We start from the raw sequence: 11,635 nt of genomic DNA on the forward strand, positions 1-11,635 counted from the left end.
TTATCCTAAAGAGACAATGAAACGTGCAAATTTTATCTACCAGTGTGGTTGCTGCAGTGTTGTTTAAAAAGAAATACTGCAAAATTGGAAATAAGGGAAATGTCCAAGGATAGGAGACCAGTTAAATAAATGATTGTACATCAGGTGAGGAAGAGAAGAGACAGTAAAAAATGACATTTTAGGAGAGTATTTACTGACCTGGATGTATCATCACAATATACTGTTTGGTGATAAACCAGGTTGCAAAAGGTAACAGCCGCAATTTTATTTATTTATTTAAAAAAAATTTTTTTTTAACATTTATTTATTTTTGAGACAGAGAGAGAGAGAGAGAGAGCATGAACAGGGAGGGTCAGAGAAAGAGGGAGACACAGAATCTGAAACAGGCTCCAGGCTCTGAGCTGTCAGCACAGAGCCCGATGCAGGGCTCAAACCCACAGACAGTGAGATCATGACCTGAGCCGAAGTCGGACGCTCAACCGACTGAGCCACCCAGGCGCCCCAGACAACCGCAATTTTATAAAAAGAAAACTAGGCCAACAGGTAGATGGAAGAATATGGAAATGTAGTGGTTATAAATTATTCACATTTTCTTCCTTATACTTTTATCTTCCAAAACTCTCGCAAGTAAATGAATACCATTTTCATGAACAGTAAAATGCTGTTCTTTTCGAAATAGGAACTACGGCCTCCCGCACAGGCCACTTACATCTACTTCCTCACAGTCTCGCTGATATGGAGAAGGACTGTCATCACCTGTCATGATATACTCTCTCTTCTTCCATGTCAATAACCTCCCACACTAATCTACTCCTGCTGTCGTCTTTTGGACCGTTCATCAACCGACAACGTTCTCGCTGCCCTGTTTTTAGTCATCTATGGAACGCAAGTTGACATAAAACCCGTTGATCTGTCAGCAATCTGCACATCAAGCTTGTGTTGACAAAATTAATCTCAGTCTAATGACAGCCCCCTTAGGGATGGTGAGTACATCCCATCGCTCTTAAAATCATCTGCCACAGGCCTTAGGGCAAATAAGGGAGAGACAGACAGACAGACAATTGAGCATATCGTCACTCGGCAAGTCGGTCAGCTGTTTCCTCCTGGTCCCGTTGGAGAGTTAGGTTTGCTAAAGGGTGTCGTCTACCTCCAGATCCCACCAAGTCACAACCCCTGGCAATTCCTTTTCCCCCCGGGACCAGGGAAATCAAAGCACCCTCAGCAGTGCCCAGTGGAGAGACAGCTTCCACAAGCCTTCCTGGGAGCCTGTGACCCAGCCTGCTCAGGACCTCTGTATTTTCCCCATGGGACAACACCTTCTCCCCAGCTGCTCTCCTCTCGGGCTGACCGGCCAGCTCCAGAGACCACTTTCTCCACTTAAACCTTTTATGCTTTGCTCAGCTTGTATCTGCCACAACTGTTCGACAAATTCTCACTGTTTGGTGACCAATGTCATTTATGTACCTTCCTGGTAGAATTTTGTATAGCGTAAGCCTCTAACGGGTGAGCGAAAGAATAAGGCTATGGGGTATTCTTTTCCTTAGGACCAAAATAGTCTCCAGGATGTCATCTGTATGTGTTCTTTACTTCTTTTGTAGGATCCCGAGTATTATTTTCCAAGACTTTTGCTTTTTGGGAGGCAAAAAGCTATGCTGGATCTTCTACGGTGAATCTTCTTTGCTCTTGTGATACATGGGGAATCTTAGTAGCTGATACAGGTTCTCAAAGACAGCACCCATGTTTGTTGAGAAATGCCCTGATGAGCTCCTAGGTCGGACAGAGAAGAATCCCACAGATGCTGGGAAGCAGGGCTGAGTGGGGGGAGGAACTCAATAAACATTAAATGAAGGTAGACAGGGCGCTGACGTGGTGGGGAGGGGGTCTCTGAACCCAACTGTGTGAGGGCCTGAGGTCCGGCTGTGGCCTTTATAAAGTGTCCCTCCTATGTCCCCTGCATCATTTAGGACAAAGCCGACACCCGCACAAGTGCTCGTATGCAGGTGATGTTTTTAGGGGACAAACAGGGCTTCGAGACCATAGTGGGTATTTTGGCTGCATTTTTCCGCCGTGAACTGCCCAGACCTGAGTTCACGCTATTACATTTTCTTACCTTTGCAAGCCAAACAGCTGCTTAATGCAGTTACTTTCTCTTCTCTCCTCTCCTTTATTCTCATGAACCGCGAGCGCGCCTTCCTCTCCTTCCACATAAGACACTCCCCCAAACACGGTAAAACCACACGGCCCAGAGGTGGGCTCCACAGTTGCCTATGTGCCTTGGCAGCCGTGTCCTTTCCTGCTTCGTGCCCGACACCTGCCCGAGCTCGCGCTGTCCTCCGGTCGTCATCGGAGGATTCCACCTGGGGGCCAGCTCTGTGGGATGGCAGTCGCAATGATTTCCCAGTCGCATGGCAGTTGCATGAAGCCTTCAGCGGTTTCCCTCCAGCGTATTCTTTCCTCTCTCCAGGGCCCCGTGAAAGGCACTGCCCAGTCACCTCTTCCGCGTTCTCCCCACACACTCAGCCTGTCCTTTCCTCCTTCACGTGGACCTGGAATTCCCGTCCCTTTCTGTATGAGTTCAGCGAATTCTATGACCTGCTCATCTGCTTCCCTGGGGCTTCCCTCTGTCATTTACCATCCAGGCTCCCCTTTTCCTTCCCCCCTCCTGCAGTGACCTCTCGTCCATTCTAGAAAGGCCACTTCTTCTCCCTGGTGACTCTCTTCCTCTTTCCTCCCTCCTCAAAGCCCTTATCGAGGTCAGTTCGGAGTGTCCTTGATGGCTTCTCTTTCTCTCCAGATTCCGTCTTTATTGTCTGGCTAATTGATAACAATATGCACCTCATTTTGCCAGGACTTGCATTAACTAGATTTTTCCCCAAAGCCATAGCTGTGTTCAGAAGCAAGGGGGGGGGTCTAGTGCTTAAAACCAGGTGTGAAGGGGCGCCTGGGTGGCTCAGTCGGTTAGGCGAACAGCTTCAGCTCAGGTCATGATCTTGGTTTGTGAGTTTGAGCCCTGCATCGGGCTCTATGCTGACAGCTCAGAGCCCACTTTAGATCCTTTGTCCCCCCCTCTCTCTGCCCCTCCCCTGCTTGTTCTTTGTCAAAAAAATAAACTTAAAAAAAAAACAGTTAAAAGGGTACATGTTATGTGTATCTTACTACATTAAAAAAATAAATGTTGGGGCACCTGGGTGGCTCAGTCGGTTGAGCATCCGACTTCGGCTCAGGTCATGATCTCACGGTCCATGGGTTCAAGCCCCGCATCGGGCTCTGTGCTGACAGCTCAGAGCCTGGAGCCTGCTTCGGATTCTGTGTCTCCCTCTCTCTCTGCCCTTCCCCCGTTCATGCTCTGTCTCTCTCTCTGTCTCAAAAATAAATAAACGTTAAAAAAATAATAAATGTTGAAGGTTTTATGAGCAAGAAAACACACGTGGTTGCACAGCAGGGATGTGGTTCTTCGGGGCCACCTCTCCCCTCAGGAAGCCCTGCATCATCTCAATGACACAACTCTGCCACCTCTGAAGCAAATCTGACGTGGCTGTCGGTGGCCCCCCGCCTGGAGTTACCACAGAGTCTGAAGATGCCCTCCAGGAAGCCCCCTCCTGGGATCCGGGACCACATTTCCACAGCGTCGTCACCCCAGGAGCCGGACGACCTGCCCCCCTGAACACCATCTAACAGACTTGACTTTGAGTTGGCTTATGGTTTCTCTTCATTCTTTCAGAGACTGCACATGGGTCTCCAGTGAGACCCTTCATGGCGGGGACATCTGGTGACTGTCGCAAGTGAGGATCTGTTATTACAGAATTTGTCTTCCTTGCCAGGGTCGGACTCCCTGGCGTGGCCACCGTCCCTTTGCCCAAACCGGTGCCCGTGGTCTTTCCGGTCTCTGGCCACGGAGCTCTGCAGGTGGGTTATAACGTCTTGCTCCCTGGCGTCTCCTATTTCGACTGCCTGACTTCCGCACCCAATTCTTGGGTGTCTGCTTCTCGGCCTCCACCTTTGCTCTTTGCTCCACGCTGCACCTGCTTCTGCAGCTCCGGCTGCCCCCTGGCCTCTGACGACCGCCTCTGCTGCTGACAGGTCAGTTCACCTCCCGGCCCAGGCTTCCCACTCACTCGGCTGTGTGACCCGCGCCTGCGGACCCGGCACCCCCGAGCTGCCCAAAGCGGCCTTCCCCGGCACGACCCGCAGCTCTCTGCCAAGTGCGGCTGCTGGAAATGAGCGCCGGTGAGCTCCCTTCTCGGGTACCCCCTCAGAACCAGCTCCCAGCCCCGCAAAAGCCTCTCTGAGCGATAGGACGGGGGCATCATTCCGCTCGTGTTCGTATCCCCGCACCACGCCTCGTGCAGAGCAGGTATTCAGGCACGTTCATCAGAAGAGCGAGGCTCACCAACACCCCCCCCCCCCTCCTCTCAGCAAATGTCTGTCCCTGCGGAGCACTCACTGTCTGCGGCGCTCATTGTCACATCCATCTCTACACTGGCGGGGCTCTCCCTCCTTTCCGGTGGTTTGTTTTCTCGCTCCCTCCTCTAGCCTAGACTTTAAGGGGCGATGCCTCATCTGTAGCTGGTACGAGAATGTGCACGGCGGGGCGCCTGGGTGGCTCAGTAGGTTGAGCGTCCGACTTCGGCTCAGGTCACGATCTCACGCTTCACGAGCTCGAGCCCCGCGTCGGGCTCTGTGCTGACAGCCCAGAGCCTGGAGCCTGCTTCCGATTCTGTGTCTCCCTCTCTCTCTGCCCCTCCCTCACCTCTCCCCCACTCGCACTCTGTCTTTCAAAAATAAATAAACGTTTAAAAAAAAAAAGAATGTGCAAGGTGGCCCATAATACTGGTCCACTTATGCCAACTTGCATCACGCTGGACCCCCTCCCCTTGTCTTCTATCATTACGTCACTTTCTGTGCAAGCCGCTGCCTCCTTGGATAGCTCGAACCCCAAGGCCCCAGGGGAGGGAATAATTGTCGCGATGGAGGCAGGAGCTGGTGCTAGCTGGCCATAACTGCAGCGTGAGGTGGGGGGGAGGGGGTCTTGGTGATGGGAACCTTGGGGACGGACTGTCTGCTCTGCCAGCGGAAGGCTTTAGGAGTCACCCGTTGCCCCCTTGCAACCTGTCTTCTTTGAATCCCAGATGCCTGGGCGAGACCCCTGATTCCAGGTGCCCAAAGGCCGCTGGACTTGAGCCTCCTAGTGTCAGACTCCTGGCGGGGTTCCAGCTCTATCACAGTCAATGGACCCGAATGCTATTTCAGAGCGACGTGCTCTGCCCGGCCTCCTGCAAATCTAAGTGACATCTGGAGAATAGGTGGCTTCATCCTGCTCCAGCTCTCCCAGCACGAACAGACCTACGCTGAGCAGCGAAATGAACATGGTAGGAGGCGACTGGCACCTTCCCTCACTTTCCCCAAAGGAACATTTGACAAACACGATGCACGGTTCAATGCTCCACTCTCAACAGCGCCCCTGTCAAAACACCCGACACTGCCTAACCTCGAAGTCACTGGATCAGGCAGGAGAACTCTGATTGATCTCACCGTCAAACTCTCTCGCTTATTGGCATGACAACAGGGCTAAATAGAGCTGAGACGAATATGAGTCTATTTTTGGCCATTCCTTACGGAATTCATGCACACTGTGTATTCTGCATCATTTGGATCCTTGAGCACACTTGGAACTCTGAGGCAAACACTCATTTGTAAATGTTACAGCTGCCAAGGCCGGCTGGCCGCTCTGCCGGGTAGCGTGTTAACTCTCGCAAGGAAATGGGAGGACCGTTCCGAGCTGGGTTTGGGGCAGGGGGTGAGGCCGGCTCGGGCGTGCTCACCTTCACCCTGTCCATACAGGCTTCCATCTTAAGCTGCTCGACGGCCTTCCGCGCTTGGGAGATGCTAGTGGTGCTGTTATTCGACATGCCTTCTTTCATTCTCTGCCCCTGAAACGAGCAAAGTCAGAGGGTTGGAAGTGCGGCTTTTCCCCAAGGTCGGGCGGAGCCCTCGCTCTTCTCCCCGCTCCCACCACCCACAGCGTCTCTGTCCACGGCAGGGGGCATCTGTGAGTAAACCCTCCCGGGGACGAGCGGAAGAAATGCTTCACGAGGGGGATGGGAGCAAGACCTTATGCTTTTTGCCTAGGGAGACTTTCTCAGCCGTGAGTAGAGGGAGTGGAAGATACTAGATGGTCCCAGCGTTAATCCCCTGACTTTTGTGTGGTACTTTGTTAGCAGTAAATCGTTTCCCTACACATTTGTCCGTTCATTCCCCTAGCAGCCCCGAAGGCTGGCAAAACATATTAAGTTTGGTTTTGTTGAGTAGGGAAAGTGCAAAACTCAGAGAAATTAAGCCAATAGCTAGAGGTCTCACAGCCAAACTTTGTGGATCCAGAACCCAAACTCAAAGCTTTGAAGCCTAGGTAAGGGGTCTTTCTATAGCTTCATAACGGTCCTCCTGGCATTCTACAGCTCTGAGTACAAGTTTCCCCTGAATACAATCGCTTTATTATTAATGTTAATTTGCCCTCATTCGAAAAATTTTACAGACTTTATGCTGGGAGTTTTTATTTATTTATTTTAATTTTTAAAAATGTTTATTTTTGAGAGAGAGAGAGCACACACATGCAAGCGAGGGATGGAGGAGGGGCAGTGAGAGAGGGGGACAGAGGATGGGAAGCAGGCTCCACCCTGAGAGCTAAGAGCCCGATGGGGGGCTCAGACTCGTGAACCAGGAGATCATGACCTGAGCCAAAGTCGGACGCTCAACTGACTGAGCCACCCAGGTGCCCGAGTTTGTTTTTAAACAATCACAGACACACACACACACACACACACACACACACACCGTATCCCAAGCAGAGATCTGTATTTGTAGAAGAAGAAAGAAATTCTGCCTGATCTGACATGTAAGGATGCCACATGACTAAGAAAACACTGGAATGCGAACTGTTCCACAAGAAAGCACAGACTTCTACACAGGTGCCTACGGTTCCAGTCGCCCCATCTAATGAGAGACCACTTGGAAGGGGCCTAATCATTCAACCTCAGAGCTGCAGGTGGGTCGCACAGGTGACAGTGGCTTCCAAAGGCACATAGTGAGGGTTGAGGAGACCCGGCCAGTATCTTGGTGTATAGGCCACGCTCTGTGGGTTTTCCACATATGTGCTAACTCTGTGGTTCAGGCGAGGCATGGCGGCAGCTTCATTTGTCCATAGGCAGTGTTTTGAAAAATAAAGGTTTCTTGGTTTTTTTATGTTTATTTTGAGAGAGACAGAGACAGAGACAGAGACAGAGAGACAGAGAGAGAGAGAGAATGAGTGGGGGAGGGATGGAGAGAGGGAGACAGAGAATTCCAAGCAGGCTCCATGATGTAAGCACAGAGCCCAGCTCGGGGCTCGATCTCATGAACTGTGAGATTATGACCTGAGCTGGAATCAAGAGTCAGATGCTTAGCTGACTGAGCCACTCAGGTACCCCTGAAAGTTTCTTGTTCTAAGATAGAGATCAGTCACCTAAATTAGAGTTTAACAGGTAGGTGTTCCTGTCTTGGTTGGGAACTTCTACTCAACAAGAAGAGAAGGAGAATAATGAATAGTTGGGGCTTGGAAACCCAGGGGGACAGCCACCTAAACCCTGCTATGTAGAGATGCGCTTATGTGTTCTGCATGTGTTCAGATCTGTGTGTGTCCCTGTGTGTGCCCACAGGCCTGTGGTACGTGCCGTGTGCCAGTCCATGTGTGTGTAGCTGTTCCTCTGTGGGTGTGGGTGTTGATGTGTATCTGCGTTCCTGTGTATCCACACAAAAGGAAGAACAGTCTGGTTCTCAACCTTCCCCGGCCTGATGCAAGGAAAAAAGGACCCACAAATCATTGCTCTCAGATCCTGATCCTCTCTTCCCATTCCAGAATTCATCCTTCTCTTTCCTCATATTTGATCTTGGGATTTTAGAAGTTGGGGAAGGCACCGAAGTAGGGCACAGGGATGGCTGAGTAGAAGGAAGCCGAGGCCAGGGTCAGCAGGAGTGAAGACAGAAGACACGGGGGAAGGGCCAACCAAGGAGGAGGAGAGGGGCTCTGCACTGGGTGTGTGTGGGTGGGTGTGAGTGTGTTTAAGTGAGAGCAGGTGTCCCTGTATAGGAACTGTTACTAGCAGAATCAGAGCCTCGTCAGACCCCAGAGCGGCCATCTCCCTCCCTCTGGCCCCTGACTGGCTGCATTTAGAACACCCGAATCCCACCCCACTATTTTCTCACTCTTCCTCTGTTAACAAAGAGGGGCACATTTTCAACTACTCCACTCTGCAACACAGAGGAGAACTCTGGCTGAATGCTTAATATTCAGAAAGATCCCAATGAGCTGTGTTGGCTTCTTGTGTCCTGGAGATAAAATAGGCTGGTGGGGTGGGGGCTCCAGAACCTGAGATGCATGGACTCTTAACCCTGCCTCGTCCTGTCAGCCCCTCCACCTCCTTGGTGGCCCCTCCTGTGTCCCCTCCAGACCATGTCTGTCCACAGCCCCATTGTCACCTTCTCACCACAACCTCTGAGCCTTCCTTGCTCACCCTTTTCCTCCCTCTCAGCCTCAAAGGGCTATGTCCTTCCATGGCTGTCTCCTCGGTGACAGCCTTCCCTAGTGTCACCCAGAGCCACAGTCAGCCTAGTGGACAACCCAACTCACGGTCCCTCTCTCCCAAGACTTGTCGTCTTTCCTTTGTCTTTCCCATCATATCAATCCAACACCCTCCCCACTCCACTCACACTAAGGGGCTGCAAGGTGCTTCCGTGGAAGCCCAACATGTGCTGGACTGGTGCCATCACACACAGTCAGCCTTAGTGGGTCCTCAAAGCTGCCCGCCATCTCACTCCCATTCCCGGTTACCCCGTGTTTACTTCCCTTGTTGAGGCATGAGAGGAGATACCCCCTCTCTGGCGGCCTTGACTGGGTCTTGCCACACTGGCCACCGGGGACGGACCCAGGGCAAAGTCAGGAGACTCGCAGGAGTCCCCTGGGTCATCTGGCACTTGTGGCTGGAAGCCCGGCCTCATCCAAGGCTGACACTGCACGTGCGGTGGGCCCGTCTCTCCTCAGGCTCTGCCCTGTCACTCGCCCTCTTTCTCCTGTAACGTTGGTGTCTCTGGGTGCCCTCTCCTCAGCATATACAAACAGTCCTTTTCAACACATGAAAACAAATAGCCGACAACAAAATGGAAATCCCTTGCTCTCCCCAATTTCCGCTCCCGCTCAAGAAAGAAGAGGAGAAATAACCACAGCTGCCCGTAACAGGGCCCCCCTCCACAACTAAGAGTGGAGATGCAGAAGACAAGGGCAGAAGGCACTCTTCCTGGGACACTTCACCTCCTCTGCCCTGCTGCCCCCTGGCCCTGTCGGACCCCCTTATAGGACGTCGCTCTTACTGCCATCAGTGACCCGTACTGTTTCATGTCTGTTCATGCTCTCTCTCCGAGTGGCCGGTAAGCTTTCTCCCAGCACACGTACCCAGGACCTGGACTGTGACCGACCCCCGATCTAGACAGCTGTACTTCACAACCTCCCGAGGGGATTCTGGGCATGGGCCACAGGGGGAGAACCATGGCTGGCTTTAAAGCTGCTCTATCACTCCTTGGCGTCCACCAAATCACCTTGTGAGGTGTTCCATGCACCTTCGGGACTCTCTGAATCAGCACTTTAACAAATTTAAGAGGGGCCTGGGTGGCTCAGCCAGTTAAGCATCTGACTCTTGATTTAGCATCAGGTCATGATCTCACAGTTTGTGAGTTTGAGCCCTGCGTCGGGTTCTGTGCTGACAGCGTGGAGTCTGCTTGGGATTCTCCCTCTCTCTCTCTCTCTCTCTCTCTCTCTCTCTCTCTCTGCCTCTCCTAGGCTCATGGGCACACACATTCTCACTCGAAATAAATAATCTTATAAAAAAATTTAATGGATGTATGAATCCCTGGGGAGCTTGATAAAACACAGATTTTGACGGAGTGAGTTGGGGTATGGTCCAATAGTCTGCATTTCTTTTTTTTTTTTAGAGAGAGAGAAAGAAAGTGTGAGTGGGGGAGGGCCAGAGGGAGAGAGAGAGAGAATCCCAGGCAGGCTTCCTGCTCAATGGGATCATGACCTGAGCCCAAATCAAGAGTCAGATGCTCAACAGACTGGGCCGCCCAGGCGCCCCCAAGAATCTGCATCTCTAACAAGCTTTCAGCTGCGGCTGATCCGCGGACCACATCTTGAGTAGCAAGTAACATTTAAATTGCTCAATGTTAACATTGGAACGCAGAGGTCCAGGTCCGATCCCCTAACTTCTCAAATGAGGAAACCTATTCAGGAAGGTTCGATAACCTAATTGTGTGGAACTCCTAGTGGAAGTGGGAGGAAGCATCTCCCTAGTGTGGCTCCCAGCTTGTCCCCTCTCCGGGGCCTAGTGTGGCATCTGGGGCAGGAACAGGGTTTCCCTCTTGCCACCTGGTCTCTCCTACTCTCCCAGCACAGACTCACCCCTCGAGTGATCCTGAACTTTGCCTAACTTAGGACTGAGAAGGCCGTGGGGCCTCTTCCGTGGTCATCCAGTCATCCAGTTCTCCTCCCTTCTCCCCCAACAGGGGGCCCATCCACTCACATGGGGGAGGACGTGAGGGGGTGGCTTCATGAGGGCCCTACATCTGCTACAGAAGGGGGCAGGGGGACAGGATGGTGACAGCTGCTGGGAGAAAGTGATGTGTGAGGACCAGGCCACACACGGAGATCCTGACAGCCCAGCCTCACCCGGGCCCACACGCACACTGCAGGCAAAGACACCCGCTCTCCAGAGGGAACCCGCTCCCGGACACAACACACCATTTCCTTACCTGCTGAGAGGTGCGGCGGCAGGCCTGGGCAGGTGGCAGCAGAGGCTGACAGTTGTCAGAGGAGAGGCTGATGCGCGGCTCCGGCTTTGAGGCTCACCTGGGGACACAACCAGAGATGGGTCGACAGGTGTGGCAGAAGCCGGCTGTCCCCCAACCGCCCGGCCCCCAGGGCCCTCTGCTCCTGCTTTGCCGCTGTCTCTGCAGCCCGCGGAGTCTCCTTATCGGATCACACGGGAGACGGTGAGCTCCGGGCGGGAAGGGAAGCCCCGATCGCACACAGCGGAGCGGGAACACCTCGGGGCCACGGGCTGGCCCGGCTCTCCCTTCCCGGCCTGCTGGTCACCCCCAGCCCCACGCGCCGACCCGCTTCTAGCCAACCTCTGCCCAACGGAAACAGTTTAGATGCCTTTTCCTATTATAAAGAGCTAGGCCAGTTGGAGGAAAATGTGAAGACAGAGAAGATTACAGCAAAGAAAAAACCCAATTATAGTGCCTCTTCCCATTAACATTATCCCTAAGCATATTAGAATAACCTGGCTCCAACCAGAAGACATCTAGCACAGGAGAGATGACTCAGTCGGGTGGCTTTAAAGGTGTCTTCAATGCCAGGGGCTCTGTGGAGAGGCGCCTGGCTTGTTGCCTCCCTTCTCTGGGACAGCGGGCTTGTCCCCCAGGGGTTTTTTGACCACCCCACTCTACAGCACCCACGTCCCGGGGATCCCCATGAACCTGCAGCAAAATAAAGGCTGGCCAGGAATGGGCGGGACCTGGGGGAAGAATGGGTGAAGTCGTGCCCGCTGCA

At 52.6% G+C, this 11,635-nt stretch overlaps 1 protein-coding gene across 1 annotated transcript in view; it reads right to left on the reverse strand.

Moving 5' to 3' along the window:
- The window catches only part of GNG4 (G protein subunit gamma 4), a 32,843-nt gene extending 21,913 nt beyond the window's left edge, over window positions 1–10,930 (reverse strand). Inside the window, exons 1-2 of the mRNA XM_030335258.1 lie at window positions 10,834–10,930; window positions 5,823–5,930 (exon numbers count right to left, since the gene is read on the reverse strand). Coding sequence (XP_030191118.1) covers window positions 5,823–5,921 — 99 coding nt within the window. The 5' untranslated portion in view covers window positions 5,922–5,930; window positions 10,834–10,930. The remainder of the gene's footprint in view (window positions 1–5,822; window positions 5,931–10,833) is intronic.
- Window positions 10,931–11,635: the final 705 nt, after the last annotated feature.

Source organism: Lynx canadensis, chromosome D2 (genome assembly GCF_007474595.2).
Source record: "Lynx canadensis isolate LIC74 chromosome D2, mLynCan4.pri.v2, whole genome shotgun sequence".
NCBI classification, from domain to species: Eukaryota; Metazoa; Chordata; class Mammalia; order Carnivora; family Felidae; genus Lynx; species Lynx canadensis.